The following is a 22,850-nucleotide window of genomic DNA, read 5'->3' as shown; positions in this document are numbered from 1 at the left end:
AGTTGTGTAGAGCTATTTATCCTGTTCATGCAGGTCTACTTGCCGTCGATGGATAGCACCGTCGTCCAGGGGCATGTGACACCATGGATCGAACTGGGTGGTGGGTCTATTTTCCAATCCGATTCAAGATGAACTACATTGGTTTTTTGTCTACGAGAACTCGTTGAAGGTGGAGCGGTCACGCTTGGTTTTGGCCGCTGCCTTCTTCTTCGCTTCTTCTTCGCGGGCCTTCTTCACACCCAACGATTCTTCCTTCTTCTTGCCCTTGGCCTTCTTGGCCAGCACCGCCTTGATGTCGACGATGACAGTGGGGGCAGGAGGTGCCTCGGCTTCAACTACGACCGCATAAACCGTCCTTAGTCTGTGTAGAATCTAAAGATAAGGGTACCTTCGGGAGTAGCAGGCGCGGGGGCAGCCGCACCAGGAGCCGCCTTAGCCTTCTTCTTCTTCTTGGACTTCTTGTCTGACGAGCCAGCTTCGGCTGTTTGTGCGGGGGTGGCTGCCGTGACATGTCAGTTTCCATGGAGAGAAATTTCGATTCTTTGTATACCCGTAGCGATGCCCAATTCGGCCAAGACGGAGTCCAATTCTTCAAGTTCCTTTTGCTTTTGTTCCTTCTTGGACAGGACAGGGGCGGCTACAGACTTGGCAACGACTTTTGCAACCACGGGCTTGGTCACTGGTTCTTCTTCCTCCTCTTCTTCTTCGCTTTCGCTTTCGCTGTCGTCGTCTTCCTCCTCAACTTGCGCTTCTTCGGCAGCCAAGGCTTCGGCAGGAGTCAGCGGCATCGACAGGGACGTGACGGCACCGACTTCTTCGTCGTCGCCCCACGAGGCAGTCGCTTGACCGGAGAACATTTGCTTGGGAAGGACAGGGGCAGCATGAGCAGGCAAAAGGGTCGCCTTCTTGGCAGCTTTCTTGGACAGCGCTGTGAAGACGTTCGAGGAGTTCATGATGGAGGCGGTCGAATTCCGAGATTTGGTTGGTACACAAGGCGCAATGAGGCGGTCATGTGCCAGTGGACCAATCCGATGCCTTGAAAACCAATTCGTCCCATTTGATTGGTCCACATGTAGAAAGCAATTTTGACCCAATTATTCAGTTGACAATACAAAACGTGTTTAAGACGCCGATATATGCAAAATAGTATCGGACATAAGGAGTCCAAATCTTTCTTCACCGTATGTGCAAGGCCTGACCAAGTCGTTCCTGGGTAATTGAAGAGTACGAGCGGCATTTGAGCCAAGGAGCATACGTATACGACAAGGTACTCATTGTAACTTGCAAATTTCACGACGACGATGCAGTCCAAGCCGAATACAGTAGATGAAATAATTGGAATTAATAGTCATTGGGTGACTGGATATCCTCATCCGGATGCTGTGCACTTTGAAAGGTCGCATTTGTCGAGCAAGCGTTGAACATGCCGCTGTCGGCGCGGCACGTCGTGGTCTTTTCGGAGCTCAGCCCCGAGCAAAAGCAAAACTACACCAAATTCATCATCGAGCACAATGTCAAGGTACACTGCGGTGAGCTTGTGCCATCTTGACGTGCGTCGTTGGGGTTGTAGTTTGGTCGAAACCCAGACGGCCTGTATGTGGCAACTGTCTCGTTGGGTAGTGCCCACTTTTCACGTGCTGCAGAGGAGGCAAGAACGCAAACAAAGCAGCAACCTCTTTCCGTGGAAGAGCTCGACCACGCAGTGCAGGAAATGCCTCCAAGCATGAAGCGATACGCGACACTCTACTTTCTCCTTGAGTCGCTGCCAGTGGAGCCATCCAAGACGGGTTTGTCCGATATCCACCTGGCCAAGACAATTCATGACATTTACGATGCGCGATGGGAAGACGTTCGCCGGGACCACGCGCCGTCTTTGGCGGTAGATGCGACTGTGGCCTCGGTCGACTCACGCAATCGAGTAGACACCGTGTGGACAGGCGTCGTCGTTTGCAACGTTCGTCGTGCACCACTTTCAAACGCGCTTTGGGTTGGCCAAGCTCGTGGCTCAAAATGCCATCGACCTCATGCTGGCGCTCCACGCCAACAAACACGTATCTTGGTCACACTCTTGTCGCGGGTGTGATGGCATGCTTAGAGGCTTGACACAGAAATCTTTTCGTGCTTTTTGGACGGTACCTATTGCGACGACGCCCTCGAGTTCTACCTCTTTGCTCGCCATGAAATTGTGGTACGATCGACGAATGCGCGACTGGATGGAGGATGGATTTCCCGGATGCCCTGACAATGGCATGTGTGCTCAGGTACTCCTGACCAAAGATACACTCGGGGGCAAAGTCAAGTACGTCGTTGAATGCACGTGTCATGCCAGGAATACGTTGGGTCGAATGAAGTTGTTTATGCCCTGCCGTTGCGTCCATCCACTGCTTGAATCGGCGGTGCTGCCGACAGAACGATGTGCTTATTATTATTGCGATTGCCTCCTACCGACGACTGCCGCGTGGTGCTTTGCTGAGAACATTGGCCGCCCTTAGCTTGAGCAAGGACAGCACGTGGATTTCCAAAGCACAGTGCCTCGTTGCAGCGAATGCAGTATTTGGGTCCCGCCTGGACCCGAATTACGCCGTCGTACGCGTGCCATGTGCCCTCTTGGATGGACGCTCATGTGTGCACGTGCAGTTCCTGCGTAAGTTGAAGCGCCATTTGACAATGCAACCTGCGTCACGGGCAAATACTCACATCATCGAGGTGCGTCGTCCCCATGCGGCCATAGGGCCTGATGGAATGGGCTAGATGAACGAGTTCCTTCTCTTGGTATTGGAAACGTTCCAGGCCGCCCGGGTTGCCGAGGAACCAAGTGAACTTGTACGATCACCGTCCAGGACACATGACAATAACACTATTGTGACGACGACTCGTGCAGGCAGTCACGACGTCCGCGACAAAGACTCTGGAGACTTCTGCCATCATTACACCCAAACTACGTACACAAACTGCGTCCAAGCGGCTATTCCATGTCATTCCCTAGAGCAAGGCGACGAGCGGCAGAGATTCGAAGCCCTCTTACAACGTGTACGCACAAGACAGCTGGAGAACGTACGCCAACAATATCTACAGACTAGGAGTAGACACATTCGTGCTCTAGGCATCGTCGGATGGTGCGCTGAGCCCCAAGAATGGTGCCGTGGTGTGGCTATCGTCGCCAACCTGAAGGTGCCGCCGTCTTCACCCCCATGATTGAAACAGGTATTCTGAAAAACACAATAAAAATATCAACAATCATTTCGAATTTACTGATGTTTAAATAGCCGCATCTTATTTAAAAAATTCTTTTGAGCCTGGGATTGGCTAGAATGAGGCCAATCAAAAGGGACAATTCTCGAAACCCGATGGATCTTGGGCACATCAACACTGGCCACGATGATGCGACGCCTGGTGACGTTGGTCGCGATGGCCTGTGCGCCAGTGCTCTCGACGCATCACGTAGTCACGCCGCATCCGAAGCAACGCTGCTTCCCCGAAGATTTCCTCCTCGGGACGGCCACTGCTGCCTACCAAGTCGAAGGCGGGTGGAACCTCACGGGCCGTACGCCCAGCATCTGGGACGACTTTTGCCGAGTTCGCGACAACGTGCAATGCGCAAATGTTGCCGACGACATGATCCATCGGTACGTGAGCGACATCGCGATCATGAAGGCCATGGGCCTGTCGTCATTCCGGTTTTCAATCTCGTGGCCGCGAGTCATGACGTGGAGCAACAATTTGCAACGCATGTTGCGCAACGACGCCGGCATTGCGTTCTACCACGACCTCCTCGACGCCACGCGTGCCGCCAACCTAAAGGCCGTCGTGACGTTGTACCATTGGGACCTTCCCTCGGCGCTCCACACGCATGCGAACGGGTGGTTGAACTCGTCGATTGTGTCGCATTTCAATGAGTATGCCTCCTTGATGTATGACGAGTTTGGCGACAAGGTGGACTTTTGGACGACGTTCAATGAGCCATGGTCGTTTTGTGTTGGGGGATATGGCGGCGGGTGGCATGTAAGAAGGACGATCTGATGGGGTCACGATTGTTCATCATGTGGTAGGCACCAGGCATCTCCAACTCGAACACGGCGTCGTACGTCGCTGCCCATCACGTCCTTGTTGCGCATGCCACGGCTGTGCAAACGCACCGGTCCAAGCACCTGAAGTCTAAGATCGGCATCACCCTCAACGCCGACATGGCTCTACCACTGGACCCGTCTAACCAAAACGACGTGGAAGCAGCCGAGCGCAAGCTCCAGTTCTCCCTTGGATGGTTCCTAAACCCCATCGTAAATGGCGACTACCCCACCGTCATGAAGCAGCGCGCGGGGCACTACCTCCCGCGCTTTACACCGACCGAGTCAGCACTCCTCAAGAAGAGCTACGACGTCTTCATGCTCAACCATTACTCGACCAACGTGGTCACCGACTGTGCATCGCCCACGTACGTTTCGTTCATGGGCGCTCGCGATTTGACTGCATTGTGTGGCTGATTGAGGAGGCATTTCACGAATTACTTCGGAAAGGGGTGCCCAACCAGCTTTTTATGATTGAACGCACCATCAAGAGTTTTTTGGGATTGAATTGGTGTGTTGTGGCGGCGCCGTTGAGTAGGTCGACGGTTGCATGTAATTCGCTCCTACTTGGCTGGAACCGAGACGTGGGTGTGGATGCGGAGCGGATTCCAGTGGGTGCTCGCACGGGCGACACGAACGCCAAGGGCGACCCGCTTTGTGCGTGGTTCAACGGTACGTCATCGAGTTGCGATAGTGTGTTTGCCTTGGCACGTTTCGCTGCTCTCCGTGACCTGTTTCATTCCCCACATCCGACCTGGTCCAATTATTTCGTCTGTGCTGCAGGCTACCCTGCAGGATACCTTCCCATGATCCGGTGGATGCACGATTTCGACCCGTCCGCGTCAATCCTGCTCACGGAAAACGGATGGTGTGGCAAGAATGTGGTCGAGAACGACAACCAGCTGTGGTACTTTCAAACGTATTTGGACCAAGTGTGGCAAGCCATCGACGAGGGCATCCCGATCATCGGGTACACGGCGTGGTCGTTTGTAGACAACTACGAATGGGGCTCGTTCGACCCGCGGTTTGGTCTGTTTCACGTCGACTTCCCACCCCAGACGGGATCGCGAGATGGATTTATCCCCAAGTCTACCGACCTCCGCCGCACGCCGCGACCGGCTGCGACATGGTGCGTTTTGCCCGCCACTCTGCGCGGAATCTCACTTGAGGGCGGCGCTAGGTATGCCCAAGTGGCAACGACCAAGTGCTTCCCGCTGACGACCACCTACAAGTCTGTGCCGTCTTCGGAATACACTGATCCGTTGGCCAGCACGACAACGTCCCATTGGGTTCAAGGCGCCGTCACCGTTGGTTTCGTCGGCCCGATGCTGATTGCAGCCACCGCCCTCGTGGCACTCATGTACGGCAAACACCGCCAAGATCGCCATGAACTTGGCGAGCACACGCCGCTCGTCCCAAAGACGTAATCGACCTTGCGAAAATCGATCGGTGACTAGCCCGTTCAGTTGCTTGAGCTCTACCGGCTGCGGAATCTCGAGTCATGTTCATCTTGGTCTTACTTCCTTTGCACTCCATGGCGACAGCGCGACGGCATGGCATACGCGGAAAACGCTGCTTGCGCCCCACCAATGTGCAGGCCAAGACACTTGGCTTCGATCTGCCGAAGCCCAGCGTTGAGTTGGCTACATTACATGTTGGATAAACGGATTTCTTTCACTAGCTACGGCTGGGATGGCGACGACGATGTGTCATGGTGTGACGGTGCTGAGATGACGTCGTGCTGTATTGAGTGCCATGCCGAGGTGATGGCTTGTGCCAGCTTGTGGTCTTGGTCCCAAGCTTCGGCCATGGAGCCTGCCGGATCCGCCATTTCCCGTGTCAGCGCCTCGAGTCGCCGCATCGCCCGCTGAATATCTCGCTCCGTGCGGTCCAAACTCGCATGGTAGTCGCTCAACGCAATCCGAACCTTCCATGCTTCAAAATCTTGCGAAAACGTCAACACGGCGTGGGCGACTCCCGAGATCGCAAAGACCACACTCAGTATCACCAGCGTCCACATGACACCGCCAGCGTTGTAGTACTGCCTCCACCACATGCCCAGTCGCGTACTCGACGAGACAGGTGCGAAGGCCGACGACGTTGTGATGGACGGTATGGGCGTCGTCGACGCTCCCCATGAGACCTTGGCCGGCGACGGGCGCTTGGCCGCGGCTTCGGAGCGTGGCGCTTCAGTGTGGCGTTTGTGAGGCGGAGGTACCGGTGCCTCGGATGCTGGGGACATGACGTAGTGGGCGCCAGGGCTGGTTTTGCAGTGGTGACGTGTTGGTTCGTAGGTTTCGACGGTCGCCGCGTTTTGTACTTGTCGTGGGTCTTTCGCACCATCAAATTCCTCTTGGAAATGAATAGACGACAGATCCGAGTCGTCCAAGGTCTTGCCAATGGCGGTGAATGGCCGTCGATACGGAGTTGGAGGCTGGTCCTGTGCTGGTCGAGTCGTCGACGGCCGAGAGGGTTGCGGCGGCGAGGAATAATAGTTGTCGCGGGCCCAGAGCTTGGCGATGCGGCGGCAGTCAGGCATGGCAGCCATACATCGTCGTTTCATCGTGAGGTCCCATTGCGAGTTCCACACCACGTTCAGCTTGTCATTGTCCAGCGCAACTTGCATGACGACAGCGATCTGTTGGCGCAATCGATCGCGAAAATTCTCGAGGCACTCGAGAAGAAGAAAGAGAAGTGTGGCGTACTGGTCAACCTCCATGAGGGCAAGCGTTGATTTCCCGTCCACGATGGTGCGAAGGACATGGTAGTACATCTGCCGCATGCGACCTATCCACATGACCAATGAGTTCGGAATGACGGGGAGGCGAACCGCACCGTTCAGCTGAACATGGCTGATAAAGCAATTCGCAATGCACACGATGTCTAGCGAAGCAAATCGAGCGACGGACGTGATGCACTGGCTTTGGGAGCATTTGGTGTCGTGGAGGAGATGGGTGATGGTCGCCTCGAGCAGCGGCCGAACGGCCTCCACGCCAACTTCTGTCGCAACACTCGTGATGAATTCAAACCCTTCTTGAACAGCTAATGGATGGGTGTGCGCCAACACAGAAGCGAGTGATTTCTACACGCGTTCAATGTCATGCACGCAAGAGAACGACACGGTAGACGACGTACAGTGATGGGTAGCAGCTGATGAACAAGGCCCGATCGATCGTATTTGGCACCATGCACCTTTATGTAGTCGCGAATTTGGCCCTTCCATGATTTGATGCGTTCGGCGGGCTCCCTGCAGGACGCTGCGGAACTGCTGGCACTACTACCGTTTCCCATCCACGCAGATGAAGAGGATGGCTCGTAGTCGTTTTCGTCTAGTTGGTTACTCGAGTCTTCGAGGTGGTGGAGCTGTAGGTCTGACTCGTCAGCGCGATCTCGAATGGGTCCCATGGTCCAGTGGATAGGTCGGCCCGCCGCGGACTTGACAGCGCAGCACGGTTCAGCCCAAATCGGAGCTTGAATTAACCGGATGATTTTGAATTCCCAAGCAGGGTTGAAACTCCATTTTAATATATGAACGAACGGCATGTGGACCTTTTTATTGTGAAATGTTATCGAGTTTTTCCCGCCTTCCGGATAATCATAAATCACCCGTCTTCGGTCGTCGCATGGAGAATGAGGTCACGTCTGGATGAGGTCTCGGAAGCAATATACGCAGAGCGCGACGAAGGCAGCGGCGTTGACGAGAGGGATGTACGATCCGAATTGAGGCAACTGGGCCGACACGTGAAGGTAGCTGATTCCGAAGGCCACAAGGAACACGAACGGGATCAACGGGTTTGCGCTCGTGCTTTCGTCGGGCGTGTCTGCTTTGGCCTCGTTCATTTCCCACGACTACACGCATGAATATCTCGTGTGAGTTGCTTCGTGTAGTAGCAGCGCGGTGGAGGTTGCATCGTACCCGCCAGAGCATGCGGTCGCTGTTCGTCGACGGGTGATGAATGATCTCGTGCATGAGCTTGGGGTACTGCTGGGCGAATTCAATGAACGACGGTGCTTCCGCCAGAACATGGAGCTGATTCAACACGAACGTGATCGCTTTCTACACAAGGGGGCGCTGTTCAGTGCCGTCTTCGATCGGATGCGTCGATTCCGTGGGCAAGAGCACGACATGTTGAGGACAAGCTCGGCTGACCTCATGCAATAACGATGCGTTGATCATGTCGGCTAGCACAAGGAGCTCCATGCAGTTTTCCAGCGTCACGACCGCATGCGCTTCACACAACACTACGTATAAACAACAAGCCGTCAAGAATTACCGTGGTGGCCACATCGCCTTCACGTTGCCTCGGTCCAGACAAGTTCATCACCTTTGAGCCTGGCGATGCCGTACTTGTCAGCCGCCACCAAATCGTCCAGAAGAGCTTCCTCTGTTGTGGGACGCACCCACTTGTCGCTGTACATGAACGTGAGCACGCGTTGCATGGTAGCGTACGCCGCATCCACATGAACCATCGACTAACCAAACATGGTTCAACCAGTGGGGCTCCATGGCCAGGACAGGCAACGCACCATCGAGTCGTGCATGGCGTTGCCAAGCAATGCTCGAAAGTAATCGCTGCGACTCGTCAGCATGCACTTGTGGGCTCGAATGCGGTGGGATTCCGCGACGACCACCACGTCAGCAAACAGGTCGCTGCCCAAGGCTTCCAAGATGGATTCGCCTAGCGTTGCAATCGCCTAGCCGGCCCCAACGCGATTTAGCTTGTTCCCGAGGGCATTTTCCGGGATGCAGGAGCGACGTGGATGGGGTTGTACCGTGTGCGGTGCCTCCGGCAAAGGGCTTGCCGTTGGCGCACCGTCGAGAGATACTGTTGTAAAGCGATCGCAAAGCGCCACGAGACCGGAAAGCTCCAGTCTACTCCAACAACCAAACATTCTCCTAGTTAGTCGAGGTGGACGCATCAAGACACCAACACGAGGCGCAACGGACTCGATCGCGGCGCGCCGAAGGTCCGAAGGCACGCACGACGATGGATCGATGGGTGTAAATAGCGTATCCGTGTAAATGAACTCGAGCACGAGCGCACACACGTCGTATCTACGAGGAATCAATCAACTCTATCCGTGTGAGGGTGCTGACAACCACAAGTCGTACCGGATCGATGGCAAAATAACTTGGAGAACGTTGCTATCGTTGCGTTTGTATTCGCGCGTTTCCGTCGCGATGAGGTTGCGCAGCACGGGTGATCGGTACGACAAGATCTAGCCCAGGGAGGGACAAAGATGAATGCGGTAAAGAGGCTACTATATACCATTTGATGGGCAGGAAGGCGCTTCCCTGACACAAGGAGGACTACGTCGCTGCAACGACGATGGCGCAAGAGTTCGTACATGGCTCGACCAAGAAACGTGGCGCCTCCGATGACGTACGTTTGCCTACGGGGGCTTACTGCTTTGAGCGAACACTTGCCAGGACAAGCGAGGCCTTCAATTGCAGACACACACGGGACCTGTCTCCGCACGATATGCCTTGTACGACTTGCGTGGGACATACGAGCGTAGGTACAACTTGGATGACTGAAAGAAAATTGTGCGTTCAGTCGAAGGTCCAGAACTCTGCATCGGCGTGCAATGGACGAGAATGAACTTGCCGCGCTCGTGCGGTGAAGCATGCCCGCAAGGGCGAAGCCAAGAAAATTCAGCGAAAAACCATCCACACGAAGTGGTGCATTTGAAAGAGGTCCTACCTCCAGAAGGCATTGTTCCCCAGACAAATACATCCCCGTGCGTCGTGACCGCACCAGCATGCGAACTACCAGCCGAAATAGACTGAAAGTGATTGCCTAGCGCGGCGACTCGGGAAGGACGCATCCACGTCCACTGCGGCAGATCCTTCCTAGATCCATTCAAACGTTGTAAATCAATTGAGTCACGAACAGCACATGGGCTTCGTACGGCGTTGGTGGAATAGAAAGGTCAGGTAGTCCGGAACTCGTGAGCCCAGCCCCCCATGCCCACACACTCCCGTCATGATCCAGCGCAATAGTAAAGTCCCGACCGCACGCGACGTGTTTAACGCCTTGCGTCGCGGTGCTCTAATGGCAGATTTTATTGCGTTTCGCACGACCACGCTGAGTCGAGTTCGTACGGAGGACGATGTGTGGTGATGGTTGTTGTCGGCAGGGTGCAATGTCGCGAGAGTGGGGGAGGAGATGTCGGACAAATGGCCGACGCCAAGTTGCCCGTGGGTGTTTTTCCCCCACAAGAAGAGCTGACCTGCTTGGGTGACACACGCGGCATGGGCTGCTCCACACGCAATCTAGGCCCCCAAATGGATCACAGACTCCAGAAATGCAAACCCCTCACCGAAGTGTTGTACCTCGATCACGCCAGATAAATCGGGGATGACGGCGGGCAACTTTTGTAGCTGTTGGTCGTGTCGAATACCTCGAGCAGTTGCTGCTCGTTTCGGAGGAGGTCCCAACCCTGTCAAAGCAACACCGTACACCATCGGTCCCATCCAAAAATCTCCAAAACGTAATGTACTTCTTACCCAATCGGCCGTGCAGGTACTTTCCCCATGCATACACATCACCTGCATCCGTCAACGCCAGCGAAAACGATACACCCGCTGCCACTTGACTACATTTAACTGGCACAACCTCCTTTCCCGACTGGAATTGAACGAGTTCTGGACGGTCGCATTGCGGAGCGCCAACTGTGCCGCATGCAATGCGCACACCCCACGTGAATACCTAGCAGGACCCGCCACATCGAGGAACGTGTCAGGAACCAACATCGTGAAGGCACAGAAGAGACAGGGAATAGCCGCATGCCCGTTTAATGACACCATTTGAAGGGGGAACCAAAGTCCACGTACAACGCCCTCCGACGTGAGCGCGATGGAGTGCGCTCCAAATGTCTCGTTGCCGGCCGCGGCAATTTGGATGACCACCGTTTGGATATCTGCCACCAGAGGAGATGCCTTTAATGTCCATCGGTTGTCTCAGAACGCGAGCCTACCAGGAAACTCGACGAATTGGGGAGTTTCCGCCGACGGAGCAAGACCACCAATCCCAAGCGCACCATCCTGACTCAATCCCATGGCATAGACTTGACCCAAGTCGCTCAGAAACAACTACAAACCAGAAAACAAGGGGGGGGCGTCACATAAAACACTACAACGACGCAAAGGTCTCACCGTATGAACGGCGCTGCTGGTACACGCAATGATGCGAGTTCGCCCAAGCGACTATGGTACCACGGGAACATGAGCGATCCGCATCGATGAGAAAAATGCACCGCTGGGAAACTCATCGGGGTCGGCGCAGCATCCACGTCGTTAGGGAGAGTGTAGACGTCGACAAGGTCTGCCTGGACACGAGGTTGTTGGGACCTAGGCGTACAAAATAAGGAAGGGGCTTCATGAGTTCCCTTTGTGGTCTCTGCATCAGTGGTCAGGATAGTTGGAACAGATCCATTTACGACTCACGAAGTCATTTTCTCGAGCACCTTACCGAACGATAGAAGCGAGGGGCACAGTAGGTGTGGGCACTTGACTCAGGAAAATGTCGTGATGAGTGATTTTGAATTGAACGTCTAGCACGGTTGAAGCTTCAGTATCGACCATATCCTGTCAAGTAGTTCGTGTCCGTTGGCATATACCTTTAGGAGATGATGCGTCCCGATAAAAATTGCAAACGCCGCGTGCCCGAATAACTGGGCCAAGAGCCTCGTTCGGGGCATTGACCGATCTGCAGCGAAGGACAGCATGCCACTCCATTGACACGCCGAGACCCCACGACGCGTTCTCTTGAATGCCAATTTCCACGCCAATCTGATGCTCCATGAAGAAGAGAAAGCATATGTCATGCGTACATGACCAATAATGGACCCAGTCTTCCATTCGACGTCCAGTACTGAAGGAAATATGGCTTGGCCTGCAAGAGCGATGTGGCTATCAGCGTCTTGGCAAATGAACACAAGGCAATGTGCTAGTTTGTCGACATCGGCATCGCTTAATGTGCAGTCAATAGCACGAAGGCGGGCGACGAGGGCCTCGATGAGTTTCTTCATCGAAGTGCAGGTAACGATGGCAACGTCGTTGATTCGATACGAAACTTTGTCGTTGCCGCGTACGTCTCGTATAGCGTTCAAGTCGATGGGGTCCTTGACCAGCAATTTCAATGGGAGCTTGAAGCCCCCATGCGGAGCTACATTGGTAAGGTCGTTTGTCATGCGCTACAGCACACAAGTGATAAGGTCCACAGTACATAATGAACGATGCCAACAAACAACCTCAATGTAGCTGGAAAAGGATGTGTCTGCAGTGGATTCCTCACGACGTTGCTCCAAGTCTGCGCACGAGATGGCGTAACCATGGAGGTGGCATACAGCGGAGGCGTTTAATCGAAGCTCGGGGTTTGCTCGACACAACCGTTGCATCAATGCATCTAGTCTCTTCGTGGACTCGATCATGTCCTGAAGGACTTCCTTCACGTGCAGCACGTCGTCTTTCTCAGCAAGTCCCATCGAACGCAGTAGCTTGCCGCGTTTGCGACCGACGAAGCGGTGTTGCAAGATCCAACGTTCAGAGAATATCCGGTCTTTTCCGGAAAAATTCAAACCAGTTGAGAGTTGACATGGACATGGCGGACGAGTACATGGCGTTTCCTGGAGGGCGGCGGCAAGGCAGCATCTGCACGACAGTGACAGCGCTGCCGATGAGCATCACGTCCAGGATCTTCTCTTGTTTCAGTTGGAGTGGAGCTGCATCGAGAATCGACATGCAAAGCGGACGTCGGTACGTTGGTTTTCATCCCAGATGACCGCCGCATTGACTGTGGACACAGCGTACGCATCGACAAGGGTATCGCCGAGGGAGGGTTCTCCTTTGTATATGCCGTCCATGACACAGACTCGATGGAGCAGTTTGCGATGAAGAAAATCTCTTGCCAGTCGTCCGAGCAACGACAAACGGTGCTGCACGAACTTGGGTCCGTTTCCATGACGACGTTGTTGGCATGAGGTGATTTATCGGTCATGTAGCGTGCACAAGAAATGCCACCACAAGAACTTAATGCCTCTGGTCGACTATGCAGTGGTGCATACCGCTGCACCCGATGTGAGCACGTATTACCTGCTGTTTCCGTTAGTGGAGGTACTTGTTGACATTGTTGCGCTCGTTGGCCATGATGATTCGCCTCAACTTCATATCCCATATCTGTAGAATGGTTCGTTGAGGCAATACATTGACTCCTATCGATCGTACGGCTCGCATGCGACGAATACGTTTCTTCACCGCTGAGTTGTGACAGACGGCAAGCATTCATGCCGGAGCGCGCCGTCCTAGACATTTTCCTCAAGGTCAGTCACGCTGTCGCCTTTCTTCATGCACAAGAACCATGCTTGGTCCACCGCGATATCAAGGTACGTTATATGTCCACCGACGACACGTTCATATGTGGAATAGCCTGAGAATGTGCTGCTTGATCACGATCTGGACCCAATTTTGACGGACTTTGGGTCCGTTGTTGAAGGTGACATTGCCATCTTGACGCGGACAGATGCCCTTCATGCGCAGGAGGTGGCGTCCATTCACAGGTGTGTTGGCTCTTCACCTTCGCATACACTTGCTGTGCTTCACAATCTCTCTGGCACCTTGGTTCATGCAGTTCGATGGCATATCGAGCACCAGGTTCGTTTGAACCATCACAGAATGTGCATTCACGGTGTTGTAGAGCTGTACGACGTGGCAACTGCATCCACTCTGACGAGTCAGACCGATGGTACACTCCTCGTTGCGGTACATTGCACGTGCCAAACGAACTCGACGTGTAGTGTGGTCCATGGGGTGCTTGCTGTATGCGATGGCATTTGGATATTCGCCTTTTGAGTGCTCCGTCAATGATTATGGCCAGGTGTGCTCGTTCTCGTCCTCACGATCGAGAGAGTACATTGCACCTTAACGTACAGCAGGTGAAAATGACCGAGTGCACCTACTTGGCAGTGCTCGGGACGGTCAAGTTTCCCAGTCAAGTCCCGTACTCGCCGTTCGTGTTGGACCTCATTCGATACATGCTGATCGTTGACACTACCCAGCGACCTACAATGGCCAACGTCATTGATCGCTTGGAGCATCGAACGTAAAGCGACCGCTTGTCCTTTCACGACGAAGCAATCTTTACTCCGTCCTGTCTCGATTACCCACACGACCCATTTCATCTGGACGGCCCCATATTACTCTTGTGCACGCCTTTTTCATGGAGACCAAGTTCTCCCTTCAGATACATTTGAAGTCAGCGCCGCGAAGACCAAAGTCTAGTACACTTGCCGGTTATAATCATGCCCTTTCAAATTGCTAAGAGTTGCCATATTGCTCGCGTGGAGAAGTGCGCCGTGGAGAAGTTGAGTCGACCGTTTTTTGTTGGATCTATTTTCGTGAAGCGTTACGAAAATGCTCAATACTTGAAAGGTCAAATTGAGCGTACACAGGATGAGCAAGGCAGATAACATTGACTTTGCTGCGCTGGGGCTGAATGCGGACCAGTACGGAGCTCTCAAACGCGCGTTCTCCAAGTACGACAAGATGAACACGGGCACAATTCGCGTGACGGACTTCGCTGCGTTGATCAAGGATATCGGTGAAGAATTTGACGAAGAGGAAATGCAAATCGCCAAGACGAGCTTAGAAGACCAGGACGGCGACTACATTCAGTTCACTGTCTTTCTGAAGTGGTGGCTAGAAGAGTTGAAGTAGCAACATGCAATAAATACGCCGTCACTTGGACAAATTGACGGCGACTTCACGGGCTTGGGCTTGAAGTGCTTGAATCACCGCACGTTTAACCTTTAACGCACGAGAAATGAGTTCCCGCCGCATTTGCCTACGACATACTCATGTGGTTCAAGCTAACGTAGACCTGATACACAGATGACGTTAAGTACTTGGAGTGGAGCACGGCGTGGCGATCGTGCAGCCTGCGAATGTTCTCAGGGACGTCGGTAAGGTCAGGATTGCCCGATAAATCCACGACTTTGAGTTTGACCAACGCGTGCAAGCCTTTTGGTAGTGTCTTCAGCTCGTTGTGCGCGATACTCAGCACTTGCAATGATGAAAGCAGCGCAAACTCGTCTGGAATGTCTTGGATACGATTGTGCTGGACAAACAATTCCACAAGCTTGGTGCAACCTGTCAAACTTAGGGGCAGTGACCGCAGTTGATTCGACTGAGCAAACAGTTTCCGGAGCTTTTGCAGACTGCCCATATCGGGTGGCAGATGCGTGAGGTGGTTTTGCGCCAAGTTGACAACTTCGAGCAGGGGAAAACACTCGACGAATTCAATCCTACAAAAACATGTCATGAGTCGGAGGGCATACGAGAATAATGGATAAGTAAATGCATGGACGTACGGGAGACTGGCCAAATTATTGTTGCGTAAATTCATGACCCTCAAGCTGGACATGTTGAGGATCTGGCTTGGTACAGTTGTAAGGTGCAAATCTGCGAGATTCAACTCATGTCCGGCCGTGATGTTTTCGCATTTTTCCAGGCGATGAGACAGACAGTCTTCCGGAGAAGAGGGTTTAGATCTGTCGTCCATGTTCTTCAAGCTGCCTGGTCAACTTTGCCACTTGTAAAGGAAATAAAGAGGATGCATTCCAAGATATTTTTAGGTCTTGGCTAAAAAACGCCTGCATTACGTCTACGATTGCTTTTGTTTGTGCATGATTGTCAACAGTTGCGCATATTGGCACTCAAGGTTGTCGTGATACGCTTTGACGAGCGAGTGGGACTTGGACATCCCTGACATTTCGTGTTGTCAGTGTGTTGAAGTGATGTGTGTGGTGCACACCCAAGATCTTTAGCGCTGTGGCCGTGAACTTCTCGGCAGACTTCGTTTCTTGGTTTTTGAAGCAAGACACGCCCTGGACAGCAAGTGTAAGCGCATAATGTCACGATGCTATAGATTTGCAACAAAATTCCAAGCCTTCGCCATGAACCATTCGATGTCGTCGTCAACAAGGATAACGTCATCAGTGGAGCATAATTGAACGAATTGCTCAAGCCACGCGAACCCTTCTTCTTTGGACTGGGAAAGAGCCACTAGCTTTTTCAATGCATAGAGCGCTGGACGTGACTCCACGAAGTTTTGCTGCTGCGCCAATTGTAGTCTAAACACCCCGTGACATGATCATCACGTTGCCAAATAATCATCGTACGAATACGTGTACAACTGGCTAGCGATTGATCGTAACGACATGGTTGAAGACTATTCAGCGCATTGCGGTTGTAAGAGTGGCCATCGAACGTACAATGTACCTTGTCGGTCGAAAGTTTCGCCTTGACGAATACATAGTCTACAACAGCAACCAGATTGTCTTCGCATTGAACTTTGCCGACACTACCGCCGAGCTCTTGATATTTAATGGAGGTTTGCTCCATTTTAACCGTGTAGCTCTGGATAAAGTCTTCCTCGTGATAGTCGTCTCTCTGAAGTTTTACGACAAAGAGAGATAAGGCCTTGTATCCAGGTTACTACAAGTGTTAAAAGAACGGCAAGTCTCCAAATACCAAATATTCTTGAATTTCCGAACTGTGTTCGGTATCACTGCTCATTTGTTTCTCGATCATGGACTCCACCTACACTCACACGGATATAATAATTGAAAAAATAGTGCCCGATCAACTTCCAGAAGTTCGTCCTGCGCCATTGTCTCTATCTCTTTCATGCGCAAGCAAATCGTTGCAACCCAGCACTTATCGTCTCGACCATGCAGCTTTGTCACAGAAGTTGGAAACAATTTTGTTGCAGCCGTTGCAACTTGAGCAGCTAGTTTGAAGCATCTCCAATTTTGGGTGTTGACGCCGATATTGTGGCTGGAATAGTCATAAATGTGGATCAAAAATACCACACTATGAACAACGCACCACACACCAAAAAACCATTCGAGCACCTCTGGTGGTCCAAATGATGTTTCCGTTTGGCTGGACTCGATTTTCTCTGTGATAGCAAGTAACTCGTGCAGGTAGGCCATGAATTTTTCCAATCGTTTGACTTCGTTGCCGTCGCTGAGACTACGACCAGCAGTTAAAAACAGTCATCCATGCGATTGCATACCTGTTGTTCAACTGCGCCATGTTTTGATACAAAATGCCAATTTCCAATTGTGGGATTTCATTTGTGGAAAAAATGCGCTCAGAGAGTAAATTGGCCAAAAATTCACACACTTGGAGGACTGTCCTTTGGTTTTTCGCTTCGTAAGCTTCTCGGCCAAAAGCAACCAGGTCGTAAACATCAAAGTCGTCACATGCTATCAGTTGAACAAGAACGTCTTCCATGGAGTTCCTGTTACTCGAAGCATCACTCATCAGCACTCGAAAACAAGCGAAGAGGCTCTTCTTCGATGGCTCTTCGTTCATCGCTTCAGTTGCATATTGCATTGCCGCCACATAATCACCGCGTCGCAATTTAGCGCCCGACATTATCCTAATGTGGTTTTAGTGATACAGGTTGCTCTAACATCACCGTCCTCCATGTACCGTTTGCATGCAACACGTTCAGCGGATGTCATCGTCAACTTCATCGCTACCTCAGTCCATCCAACCAGCTCCTAGTTCATTAGGGGATGAGAGTTTTGGCTCGGTTTGTTGCCTACCTCGTTCAGACCGTAATTTGTGGCATTGCACGAAGAATCATGAACAATCTTTCTCAATTGCAACAATTGATCATGAGTGAGATGTGCAGACTGGTCAGCCAATTTCGCAACAAGCAAACAAGACTTCTCGCGCAGGGCTTTAATTTCCGACAGCGTCAAATCGGAAGCCAATTCGATATCAACTTGAATTTCTTGTTCTGGAAACTTTATTTTGAGTGTGTCCCACAACTTGGACACTGTTGTATTGTTGAAGCCGAGCGTATTCGAGTAGATCCGAGTGGCCTCGCACGCAAAACTGAAATTATCGTGTTCCTACTTCATGCACGACATTTATGCGCAGTGATCATCTATTACTCACCTGCAATTTTTCCACCAGACTGAGAGCGCGGGAAAACGTTTTCATCTTCAATTGCAATTTAACACCGCTCAGTAATCCGTGAGGTGTTTCAGGGACCATCAGTTTTCTCCAGCAAGCTTCCGCTTTATCCAACCTCTCCATGTCAATGTAAACGTCCACCAAACGCACCAATACGGTTCGTTGATACGATTGCTTTTTCTTGACGTGGTCGAGTGTTTCAATCAATTCCAGCGCGATTTCGAAGAGCCATGCTTCTGCGCCATCTGCGGCATTGAGCTTGTGTTGGCCATCTGCTAGATTTATGATCAGCTTGACGAACTTCGTTGCATTTTGAGGAAGATATGGGATGAGCATCCTGAGGTCGTGAATATCTTGCAACATATCGTCCAAAGTATTAATGCAGGTCAAGTGACCCACAAAGGCTTCCCAAACGTCTTCGCAGATTTCTTCGAGCTCAACACCACACTTCGTTTTGGATAAGTGATCCAATCCCAATGTTTTGTAAATTGCGATCGCTTCAGAGAAGAGCTTTTCGGGAGATGAAATGATTTGCGACGCAACCGATGTCCCAACGAGGGCATGCCCTGTTCGGGAAATACATCGAAGAAGGTCCAAGGACTCCGAAACGCTTGATCCAACCACGCGTTTGAGCAGCATGCACGACAATGCTCGCATTTGGTGGGCAAACTCTTTATTCGTATTTTGTAATGCGCACTTTCGACTTGCATTATACAGGTCAACCACGTCAGTTATCTGAACATGTTGGTGCTCTGAAGTAGTCCTTTCCAGCCAGCTGCGAATTTCGTAGAGTCGCTTCATGCACTCGTCCGTGCTGACTTCGGGAGATTCGAGGTAAGATCTCAGGTCAACGACGCGGATCATCGCGATGGGGTGCTCTGGAACAATCAGGTCGGCACGAGGTGGTGTTTGGGTTCCCGATTTGAAAAGTGCGCGAAGTTCAGAAAATTCAAATCCATCTAGTAGTGCAACTAGTAGTATTAATGTACTAGTAGTAAACTTTTTCACCTAAATACTAGGACATAGAGTATTGCAGACATTGTGGGGGGGGGCTAGAAAGTGCGTTGTTCTAACTGGCGAATCCCACCCAGCTTGCAGACAGCCTCCTGCATAGACATTTCGCCAGATCTTATCTGCATGATCGTCAGGGTGAACAGTTTGAGCTTCGTGATATCTCGAGTTTGCTGGCGAATTGAAGTTCCCACCTGTGCAAATACAGTCGCGGTGTACAACGATTACTGCACCCCTTCACAGTGTTTAAGTAGAAACGATGTACGAAATATGTACTAGAGGGAGTAAAATGTGTTGCACTACACCTTAACGATGAGTTCCTTGACAATGTTGTTTTGAATCGCGTTCGAATAGGGACACACGATATCGGCGGCTTTGACCACGCGGTCAGCAACGGACTTGTCAAGTCCGGGCAGGTTGATTTCCAACGTGACGGCAATACCGAACCCGGTCGGTATGGGGCCAAGGTCCACACTGGCGTTAATCTTGAAGCCATCTGGAAGGGTAATCTTGTCTTTGCTAGCAACGTACTTCAGCGCACCCATGAAGCACGCAGAGTATCCTGCGGCAAACAATTGTTCCGGGTTCACCCCCTTCGCGCCGAGCTTGATGTCCAAGTTGCCGCCGTCGGTAGACTTCGAGTGTCCTTCACGTCCACCCGTCGTAACAACATGGGCTGTGTAGTTAACCTTATCCAACACAGTGGTCACTATGCCGCGACGAGCTGGAGCATTCGCTAGGTGGATCCGGCGGAAGGCGGGGACAGCGCGACGGAACATAGTAAACTCGGTTTGAATTGTTGCGTTTGCACAATGCAAATGCCTAGTCCCACACTACAGCAGCGGGATCATAATACTTACTATAAAAAATAAATCTATATTTATCGATTTAAATACTAGTATTCATAATAGAATGAAATATGTTTACAGTTAAATGATTCCTTATTTAAAAATTGATCTCAGCGAATTCCTTTTTACCTCTGTTTTATACACCATTTTCAATTGAGTGCAATAAAAATTTGTTTACGTTGCGTGTCCCGAGAGGAGGAAAATATCTTCATCCGCAAACAAGAAGGCATTTTCCCCTTGAGCCATTGATTGGACCATATCGAAGTATACGAGCCAATGGCAAACCATCGCTCGTAATTGCAATTCCTCGACATGCTGCAACCTTGTCGACCTGTATCATGGTCGGCCATCTTGTTGGCGTGTCGGCGCTGGTGCTTGGACATTCCGCAGAGCCAGACCTTTAGCAGTTGGAGCTGCAGTGCATTGTCGCGTGAAGTCAAGCGTCAGCGAGATACGACCCTCTTGATCGATGGCAACAACATGCTGTACGACGTTTACGATTCGCGCTGCAAGCTCATCTGGTGAGTTGCTTCGTTTGCTGTCTACGATCTCATTAAACTCTCAGGAATGATGAACCCATTGGAGCGGCCGTGCGATTCGTCCAGCGAGTGCGCGAGATCGTCCACTCCAAGCAAGCAAATCGCTTGGCCATCATTTTCGACACCCCTCAGACAAACCAGAGACAACTTGCAAATGCCATGTACAAGCCAGCACACCAACGACGCACCATGGCACAGCATCTGCGCACTCAGTTTCCGATTACTGTGAGTTGTGCGCATCCTTTGTGTGTCGACATCGCCCTCCCTGATGGTCATGGGTAGATTGATGTGCTCAAAGCGCTGAGGTTTCCAGTGATCCAAGTGCCATCAGTGGAGGCCGACGACCTCATTGCGTCGTACGCTAAAGCGTCGGTGGTCGATGGGTTTGACGTCGTGATCGTCACGAATGACACGGATATGTACCAGTTGGTGCAAACTTCATTATCACCCAAAGACAAGGTGGACCATCAGGTGATCGTATATCGGCCAATGGCGCGGCAGTCCATTCGAGAGGCCAGAGTCAAGAAGCTGCTCGGTGGTGCTCGGCCCAGCCAACAGCCCGAAATCCGAGCGTTGTGTGGGGATTTGCGAGGTAAAACTCCAGGTATTCCTGGTGGTATGCAGATTCGGGAGGCAGTGGCCCTTCTGAACGCGCATGGTGGACTCATGCGATTGTTGCGAAATTTGGACGAGGTGTGACTAATACGCCCACGCGAAGATGTTCGTTCGACCGTCATTGTCATGTCTAGGTCCAAGATAAATCGCTCTCCCAGCGTCTCAAGAGCTCCATCAGCATGATTGAGCAAGCTTATAAGCTGTCCAAGTTGAACGAATGCGTACCTCTTCCAGTACCACCAGCGAAACTTACCATCAAACAGCCGCTCGACTTCAATCGTAAGGTATTGGACGAAGTATTTGGCCCGGAAGGAACGGCTATGGTGTTCCAAGCTCAAGCAAAAGTGCGCGGTCACCGGCCTTGTCACTTGGAAATCCTTCCGATCGACGAAGATCCTGACGACGCATGCGCCCCAACCACCGAAGCTGCGCTCGATCAATGGTTTGATTCCATTAAAGGCTAAGCGCGTCGCACGAAATGAATCAACATGATCTAAAAGCGCTTGAACTGATCATTTGGCCAGAGCGAAAAAAGTTCTTGTTGAGGGGACTTCTGCCTACAACTGGCTGGCTATCCACCGCTCTCGATTGTCCTTTATCCATTCCAGTGTCGTGTCCATTGCTCTCTATGCCAGCAAAGCGAATTGCCATCAATTCTCTTATTCCAAACTGATCAACAAGCAGCGCATCGTGCAGAATGCGATGTTTCCACATCTCAAGCAGAAAACGTAACTCCGAGTATCGTACGTCGAAGTACCAAGGAAGTACTAGTACACCCGGAAAATCTACCTTGGCATAGGTATGCAATAAATTTTAGTAGTACTAAATACCAGCTAAGTAATACAAATTCACTCCTCCGAACATGAAAATGGAGTCACGAAAGGTGATGGCAGTGCGCATCAAGCAAATCAGTTCCCACCGTTTGAGTGGCAAGGCATTGCGCATTATGATTTACCACACTCCTGACGTAGTCAACGAGCCTCCTCCATGCGACGTCCTCGTGAATCCGTGCAACGAAGGCATGACCGGGACATCCTTGTTCTCGTACTTTCCGCGGGGTGGTCCAGTGCCAGCACAGCCACCTCCCAACATGACGCATCAGTCTTTGAATTGGGGCGGCATGGACGCTGGTGACAAGATGCTATACCCTGTCCAAACTATTGACGGCCTAGTATGTCTTGCCGGTGGCCACGAGCTCCAGAAACTATTGGATGGGATCAAGGGGCCAATTAAATGTCCGACAGGCAGTGCTGTGTTCACGAAGGCTCCTGGCACCCTCTCCAAGCGCTTTCAAGGCATCGTACACACAGCCACGCCATTTTACCTGGCGTTGGACTGGGAGTACAAACTTGCATCGTGCTACATCGAGAGTTTGAACCTTGCGTTCACTGCTGGGCCATTCTTATCCATTGCCACGCCACTACTTGGCGCTGGATGCAAAGGTATTCCTGTTCCTGACGCAGTCCGCCTTGCTGGACATGCCTGCCGTAAATGGGATGCCATGAGCACCCCGCGAATTCCACCACTGGATCTCATCTTCGGAGTGCAAGACCCAGCGATTGGTGAACTTATCAGTGCTGAATTCGATGCATGAGCATATGGCGCAAGTTAACATGCACCAATCAGAGTACGTTCTCCCTTCAGTATCCAATCATAACTCATTATAGACATTTTTCAGCCAATGGCTCAATTTAAATTGCACTATTTACACCAATCAAAAGCAAGATGAGGTATTGTACGGATACACATTGACATGGATTATCCGGATACGCAAACACCA

The 22,850-nt window shown here is 51.7% G+C and overlaps 11 protein-coding genes across 13 annotated transcripts; 6 read left to right on the top strand and 5 right to left on the bottom strand.

Annotated features, from left to right (window-relative positions):
- Window positions 1–88: 88 nt before the first annotated feature.
- H310_05319 (hypothetical protein) lies at window positions 89–989 on the bottom strand. Its single transcript, XM_008870001.1, has 3 exons — window positions 551–989; window positions 389–499; window positions 89–335 (listed from the first exon to the last, which is right to left on the bottom strand). Exons 1-3 carry the CDS (start codon window positions 951–953, stop codon window positions 151–153), a joined length of 699 nt encoding a protein of 232 aa, XP_008868223.1. The 5' UTR covers window positions 954–989; the 3' UTR covers window positions 89–150.
- A 312-nt stretch (window positions 990–1,301) lies between these two features.
- Window positions 1,302–3,237, top strand: H310_05318 (hypothetical protein; the record flags this gene model as incomplete). Its single annotated transcript, XM_008870000.1, has 12 exons — window positions 1,302–1,322; window positions 1,397–1,519; window positions 1,571–1,879; window positions 1,923–2,051; window positions 2,096–2,188; window positions 2,262–2,299; window positions 2,493–2,586; window positions 2,638–2,706; window positions 2,752–2,823; window positions 2,882–2,942; window positions 2,987–3,054; window positions 3,104–3,237. The coding sequence occupies 12 exons, from the start codon at window positions 1,302–1,304 to the stop codon at window positions 3,167–3,169; spliced, it is 1,143 nt and encodes a 380-aa protein (XP_008868222.1). The 3' UTR covers window positions 3,170–3,237.
- Window positions 3,238–3,371: 134 nt separating this feature from the next.
- On the top strand, window positions 3,372–5,645 carry H310_05317 (hypothetical protein). Its single transcript, XM_008869999.1, has 5 exons — window positions 3,372–4,002; window positions 4,050–4,432; window positions 4,603–4,736; window positions 4,848–5,193; window positions 5,245–5,645. The coding sequence occupies exons 1-5, from the start codon at window positions 3,379–3,381 to the stop codon at window positions 5,489–5,491; spliced, it is 1,734 nt and encodes a 577-aa protein (XP_008868221.1). The 5' UTR covers window positions 3,372–3,378; the 3' UTR covers window positions 5,492–5,645.
- H310_05316 (hypothetical protein) lies at window positions 5,558–7,524 on the bottom strand. Its single transcript, XM_008869998.1, has 3 exons — window positions 7,200–7,524; window positions 6,900–7,146; window positions 5,558–6,851 (listed from the first exon to the last, which is right to left on the bottom strand). The coding sequence occupies exons 1-3, from the start codon at window positions 7,467–7,469 to the stop codon at window positions 5,746–5,748; spliced, it is 1,623 nt and encodes a 540-aa protein (XP_008868220.1). The 5' UTR covers window positions 7,470–7,524; the 3' UTR covers window positions 5,558–5,745.
- Window positions 7,525–7,601: 77 nt separating this feature from the next.
- H310_05315 (hypothetical protein) lies at window positions 7,602–12,605 on the bottom strand. The gene is made up of 23 exons (XM_008869997.1): window positions 12,321–12,605; window positions 11,901–12,263; window positions 11,688–11,859; window positions 11,540–11,621; window positions 11,325–11,418; window positions 11,224–11,274; window positions 11,046–11,160; window positions 10,903–10,988; window positions 10,576–10,777; window positions 10,402–10,508; window positions 10,171–10,341; window positions 9,978–10,117; window positions 9,770–9,918; window positions 9,533–9,599; window positions 9,335–9,458; window positions 9,178–9,284; window positions 9,013–9,120; window positions 8,838–8,937; window positions 8,592–8,759; window positions 8,390–8,537; window positions 8,215–8,306; window positions 7,981–8,121; window positions 7,602–7,913 (listed from the first exon to the last, which is right to left on the bottom strand). The coding sequence occupies exons 1-23, from the start codon at window positions 12,552–12,554 to the stop codon at window positions 7,701–7,703; spliced, it is 3,234 nt and encodes a 1,077-aa protein (XP_008868219.1). The 5' UTR covers window positions 12,555–12,605; the 3' UTR covers window positions 7,602–7,700.
- A 51-nt stretch (window positions 12,606–12,656) lies between these two features.
- On the top strand, window positions 12,657–14,507 carry H310_05314 (NAK protein kinase). 3 transcript variants are annotated; one of them, XM_008869994.1, is made up of 10 exons: window positions 12,657–12,825; window positions 12,875–13,018; window positions 13,071–13,182; window positions 13,252–13,289; window positions 13,340–13,451; window positions 13,495–13,625; window positions 13,697–13,719; window positions 13,763–13,810; window positions 13,863–13,942; window positions 14,001–14,507. In XM_008869994.1, the coding sequence occupies exons 1-10, from the start codon at window positions 12,665–12,667 to the stop codon at window positions 14,169–14,171; spliced, it is 1,020 nt and encodes a 339-aa protein (XP_008868216.1). In that variant the 5' UTR covers window positions 12,657–12,664; the 3' UTR covers window positions 14,172–14,507. The 3 variants fall into 3 exon arrangements, with proteins under 3 accessions (XP_008868216.1, XP_008868217.1, XP_008868218.1); XM_008869995.1 differs by having other exon boundaries at window positions 13,863–14,507; XM_008869996.1 differs by having other exon boundaries at window positions 13,763–13,942.
- Window positions 14,497–14,950, top strand: H310_05313 (hypothetical protein). The gene has a single exon (XM_008869993.1). It carries the CDS (start codon window positions 14,518–14,520, stop codon window positions 14,779–14,781), a length of 264 nt encoding a protein of 87 aa, XP_008868215.1. The 5' UTR covers window positions 14,497–14,517; the 3' UTR covers window positions 14,782–14,950.
- On the bottom strand, window positions 14,497–15,654 carry H310_05312 (hypothetical protein). The gene is made up of 3 exons (XM_008869992.1): window positions 15,435–15,654; window positions 14,970–15,368; window positions 14,497–14,908 (listed from the first exon to the last, which is right to left on the bottom strand). The coding sequence occupies exons 1-3, from the start codon at window positions 15,623–15,625 to the stop codon at window positions 14,803–14,805; spliced, it is 696 nt and encodes a 231-aa protein (XP_008868214.1). The 5' UTR covers window positions 15,626–15,654; the 3' UTR covers window positions 14,497–14,802.
- A 3,665-nt stretch (window positions 15,655–19,319) lies between these two features.
- H310_05311 (hypothetical protein) lies at window positions 19,320–19,884 on the bottom strand. Its single transcript, XM_008869991.1, has one exon. It carries the CDS (start codon window positions 19,845–19,847, stop codon window positions 19,368–19,370), a length of 480 nt encoding a protein of 159 aa, XP_008868213.1. The 5' UTR covers window positions 19,848–19,884; the 3' UTR covers window positions 19,320–19,367.
- Window positions 19,885–20,224: 340 nt separating this feature from the next.
- Window positions 20,225–21,723, top strand: H310_05310 (hypothetical protein). The gene is made up of 4 exons (XM_008869990.1): window positions 20,225–20,437; window positions 20,482–20,680; window positions 20,738–21,148; window positions 21,205–21,723. The coding sequence occupies exons 1-4, from the start codon at window positions 20,229–20,231 to the stop codon at window positions 21,532–21,534; spliced, it is 1,149 nt and encodes a 382-aa protein (XP_008868212.1). The 5' UTR covers window positions 20,225–20,228; the 3' UTR covers window positions 21,535–21,723.
- Window positions 21,724–21,932: 209 nt separating this feature from the next.
- Window positions 21,933–22,664, top strand: H310_05309 (hypothetical protein; the record flags this gene model as incomplete). Its single annotated transcript, XM_008869989.1, has 1 exon — window positions 21,933–22,664. One exon carries the CDS (start codon window positions 21,933–21,935, stop codon window positions 22,662–22,664), a length of 732 nt encoding a protein of 243 aa, XP_008868211.1.
- Window positions 22,665–22,850: the final 186 nt, after the last annotated feature.

The sequence above is a fragment of the Aphanomyces invadans genome (genome assembly GCF_000520115.1).
Source record: "Aphanomyces invadans strain NJM9701 unplaced genomic scaffold supercont1.9, whole genome shotgun sequence".
Lineage (NCBI taxonomy): Eukaryota > Oomycota > Saprolegniomycetes > Saprolegniales > Verrucalvaceae > Aphanomyces > Aphanomyces invadans.
The sequence above is the reverse complement of the archived record's forward strand: the minus strand, read 5'-3'. Positions and strand labels throughout refer to the sequence as shown.

Coding starts and splice junctions, on each gene's coding strand:
- H310_05319 (XM_008870001.1), bottom strand. CDS start 953: ATGAACTCCTCGAACGTCTTCACAGCGCTGTCCAAGAAAGCTGCCAAG. Junction 500..550: donor CGAATTGGGCATCGCTACGG/GTATACAAAGAA, acceptor ATGTCACGGCAG/CCACCCCCGCACAAACAGCC. Junction 336..388: donor CGCGCCTGCTACTCCCGAAG/GTACCCTTATCT, acceptor ATGCGGTCGTAG/TTGAAGCCGAGGCACCTCCT.
- H310_05317 (XM_008869999.1), top strand. CDS start 3,379: ATGATGCGACGCCTGGTGACGTTGGTCGCGATGGCCTGTGCGCCAGTG. Junction 4,433..4,602: donor ACCGACTGTGCATCGCCCAC/GTACGTTTCGTT, acceptor GCCGTTGAGTAG/GTCGACGGTTGCATGTAATT. Junction 5,194..5,244: donor CCGCGACCGGCTGCGACATG/GTGCGTTTTGCC, acceptor GGGCGGCGCTAG/GTATGCCCAAGTGGCAACGA.
- H310_05316 (XM_008869998.1), bottom strand. CDS start 7,469: ATGGGACCCATTCGAGATCGCGCTGACGAGTCAGACCTACAGCTCCAC. Junction 7,147..7,199: donor ATCAGCTGCTACCCATCACT/GTACGTCGTCTA, acceptor GAACGCGTGTAG/AAATCACTCGCTTCTGTGTT. Junction 6,852..6,899: donor CAGCCATGTTCAGCTGAACG/GTGCGGTTCGCC, acceptor TCATGTGGATAG/GTCGCATGCGGCAGATGTAC.
- H310_05315 (XM_008869997.1), bottom strand. CDS start 12,554: ATGGGACTTGCTGAGAAAGACGACGTGCTGCACGTGAAGGAAGTCCTT. Junction 12,264..12,320: donor CCTTTTCCAGCTACATTGAG/GTTGTTTGTTGG, acceptor TGTGTGCTGTAG/CGCATGACAAACGACCTTAC. Junction 9,459..9,532: donor GGCATATCGTGCGGAGACAG/GTCCCGTGTGTG, acceptor AAGCCCCCGTAG/GCAAACGTACGTCATCGGAG.
- H310_05314 (XM_008869994.1), top strand. CDS start 12,665: ATGGACATGGCGGACGAGTACATGGCGTTTCCTGGAGGGCGGCGGCAA. Junction 13,019..13,070: donor ACGGTGCTGCACGAACTTGG/GTCCGTTTCCAT, acceptor TCGGTCATGTAG/CGTGCACAAGAAATGCCACC. Junction 13,811..13,862: donor TCTGACGAGTCAGACCGATG/GTACACTCCTCG, acceptor CTCGACGTGTAG/TGTGGTCCATGGGGTGCTTG.
- H310_05313 (XM_008869993.1), top strand. CDS start 14,518: ATGAGCAAGGCAGATAACATTGACTTTGCTGCGCTGGGGCTGAATGCG.
- H310_05312 (XM_008869992.1), bottom strand. CDS start 15,625: ATGGACGACAGATCTAAACCCTCTTCTCCGGAAGACTGTCTGTCTCAT. Junction 15,369..15,434: donor AATAATTTGGCCAGTCTCCC/GTACGTCCATGC, acceptor ATGTTTTTGTAG/GATTGAATTCGTCGAGTGTT. Junction 14,909..14,969: donor CACGCCGTGCTCCACTCCAA/GTACTTAACGTC, acceptor AGTATGTCGTAG/GCAAATGCGGCGGGAACTCA.
- H310_05311 (XM_008869991.1), bottom strand. CDS start 19,847: ATGTTCCGTCGCGCTGTCCCCGCCTTCCGCCGGATCCACCTAGCGAAT.
- H310_05310 (XM_008869990.1), top strand. CDS start 20,229: ATGCTGCAACCTTGTCGACCTGTATCATGGTCGGCCATCTTGTTGGCG. Junction 20,438..20,481: donor TCGCGCTGCAAGCTCATCTG/GTGAGTTGCTTC, acceptor TTAAACTCTCAG/GAATGATGAACCCATTGGAG. Junction 21,149..21,204: donor TGTTGCGAAATTTGGACGAG/GTGTGACTAATA, acceptor TGTCATGTCTAG/GTCCAAGATAAATCGCTCTC.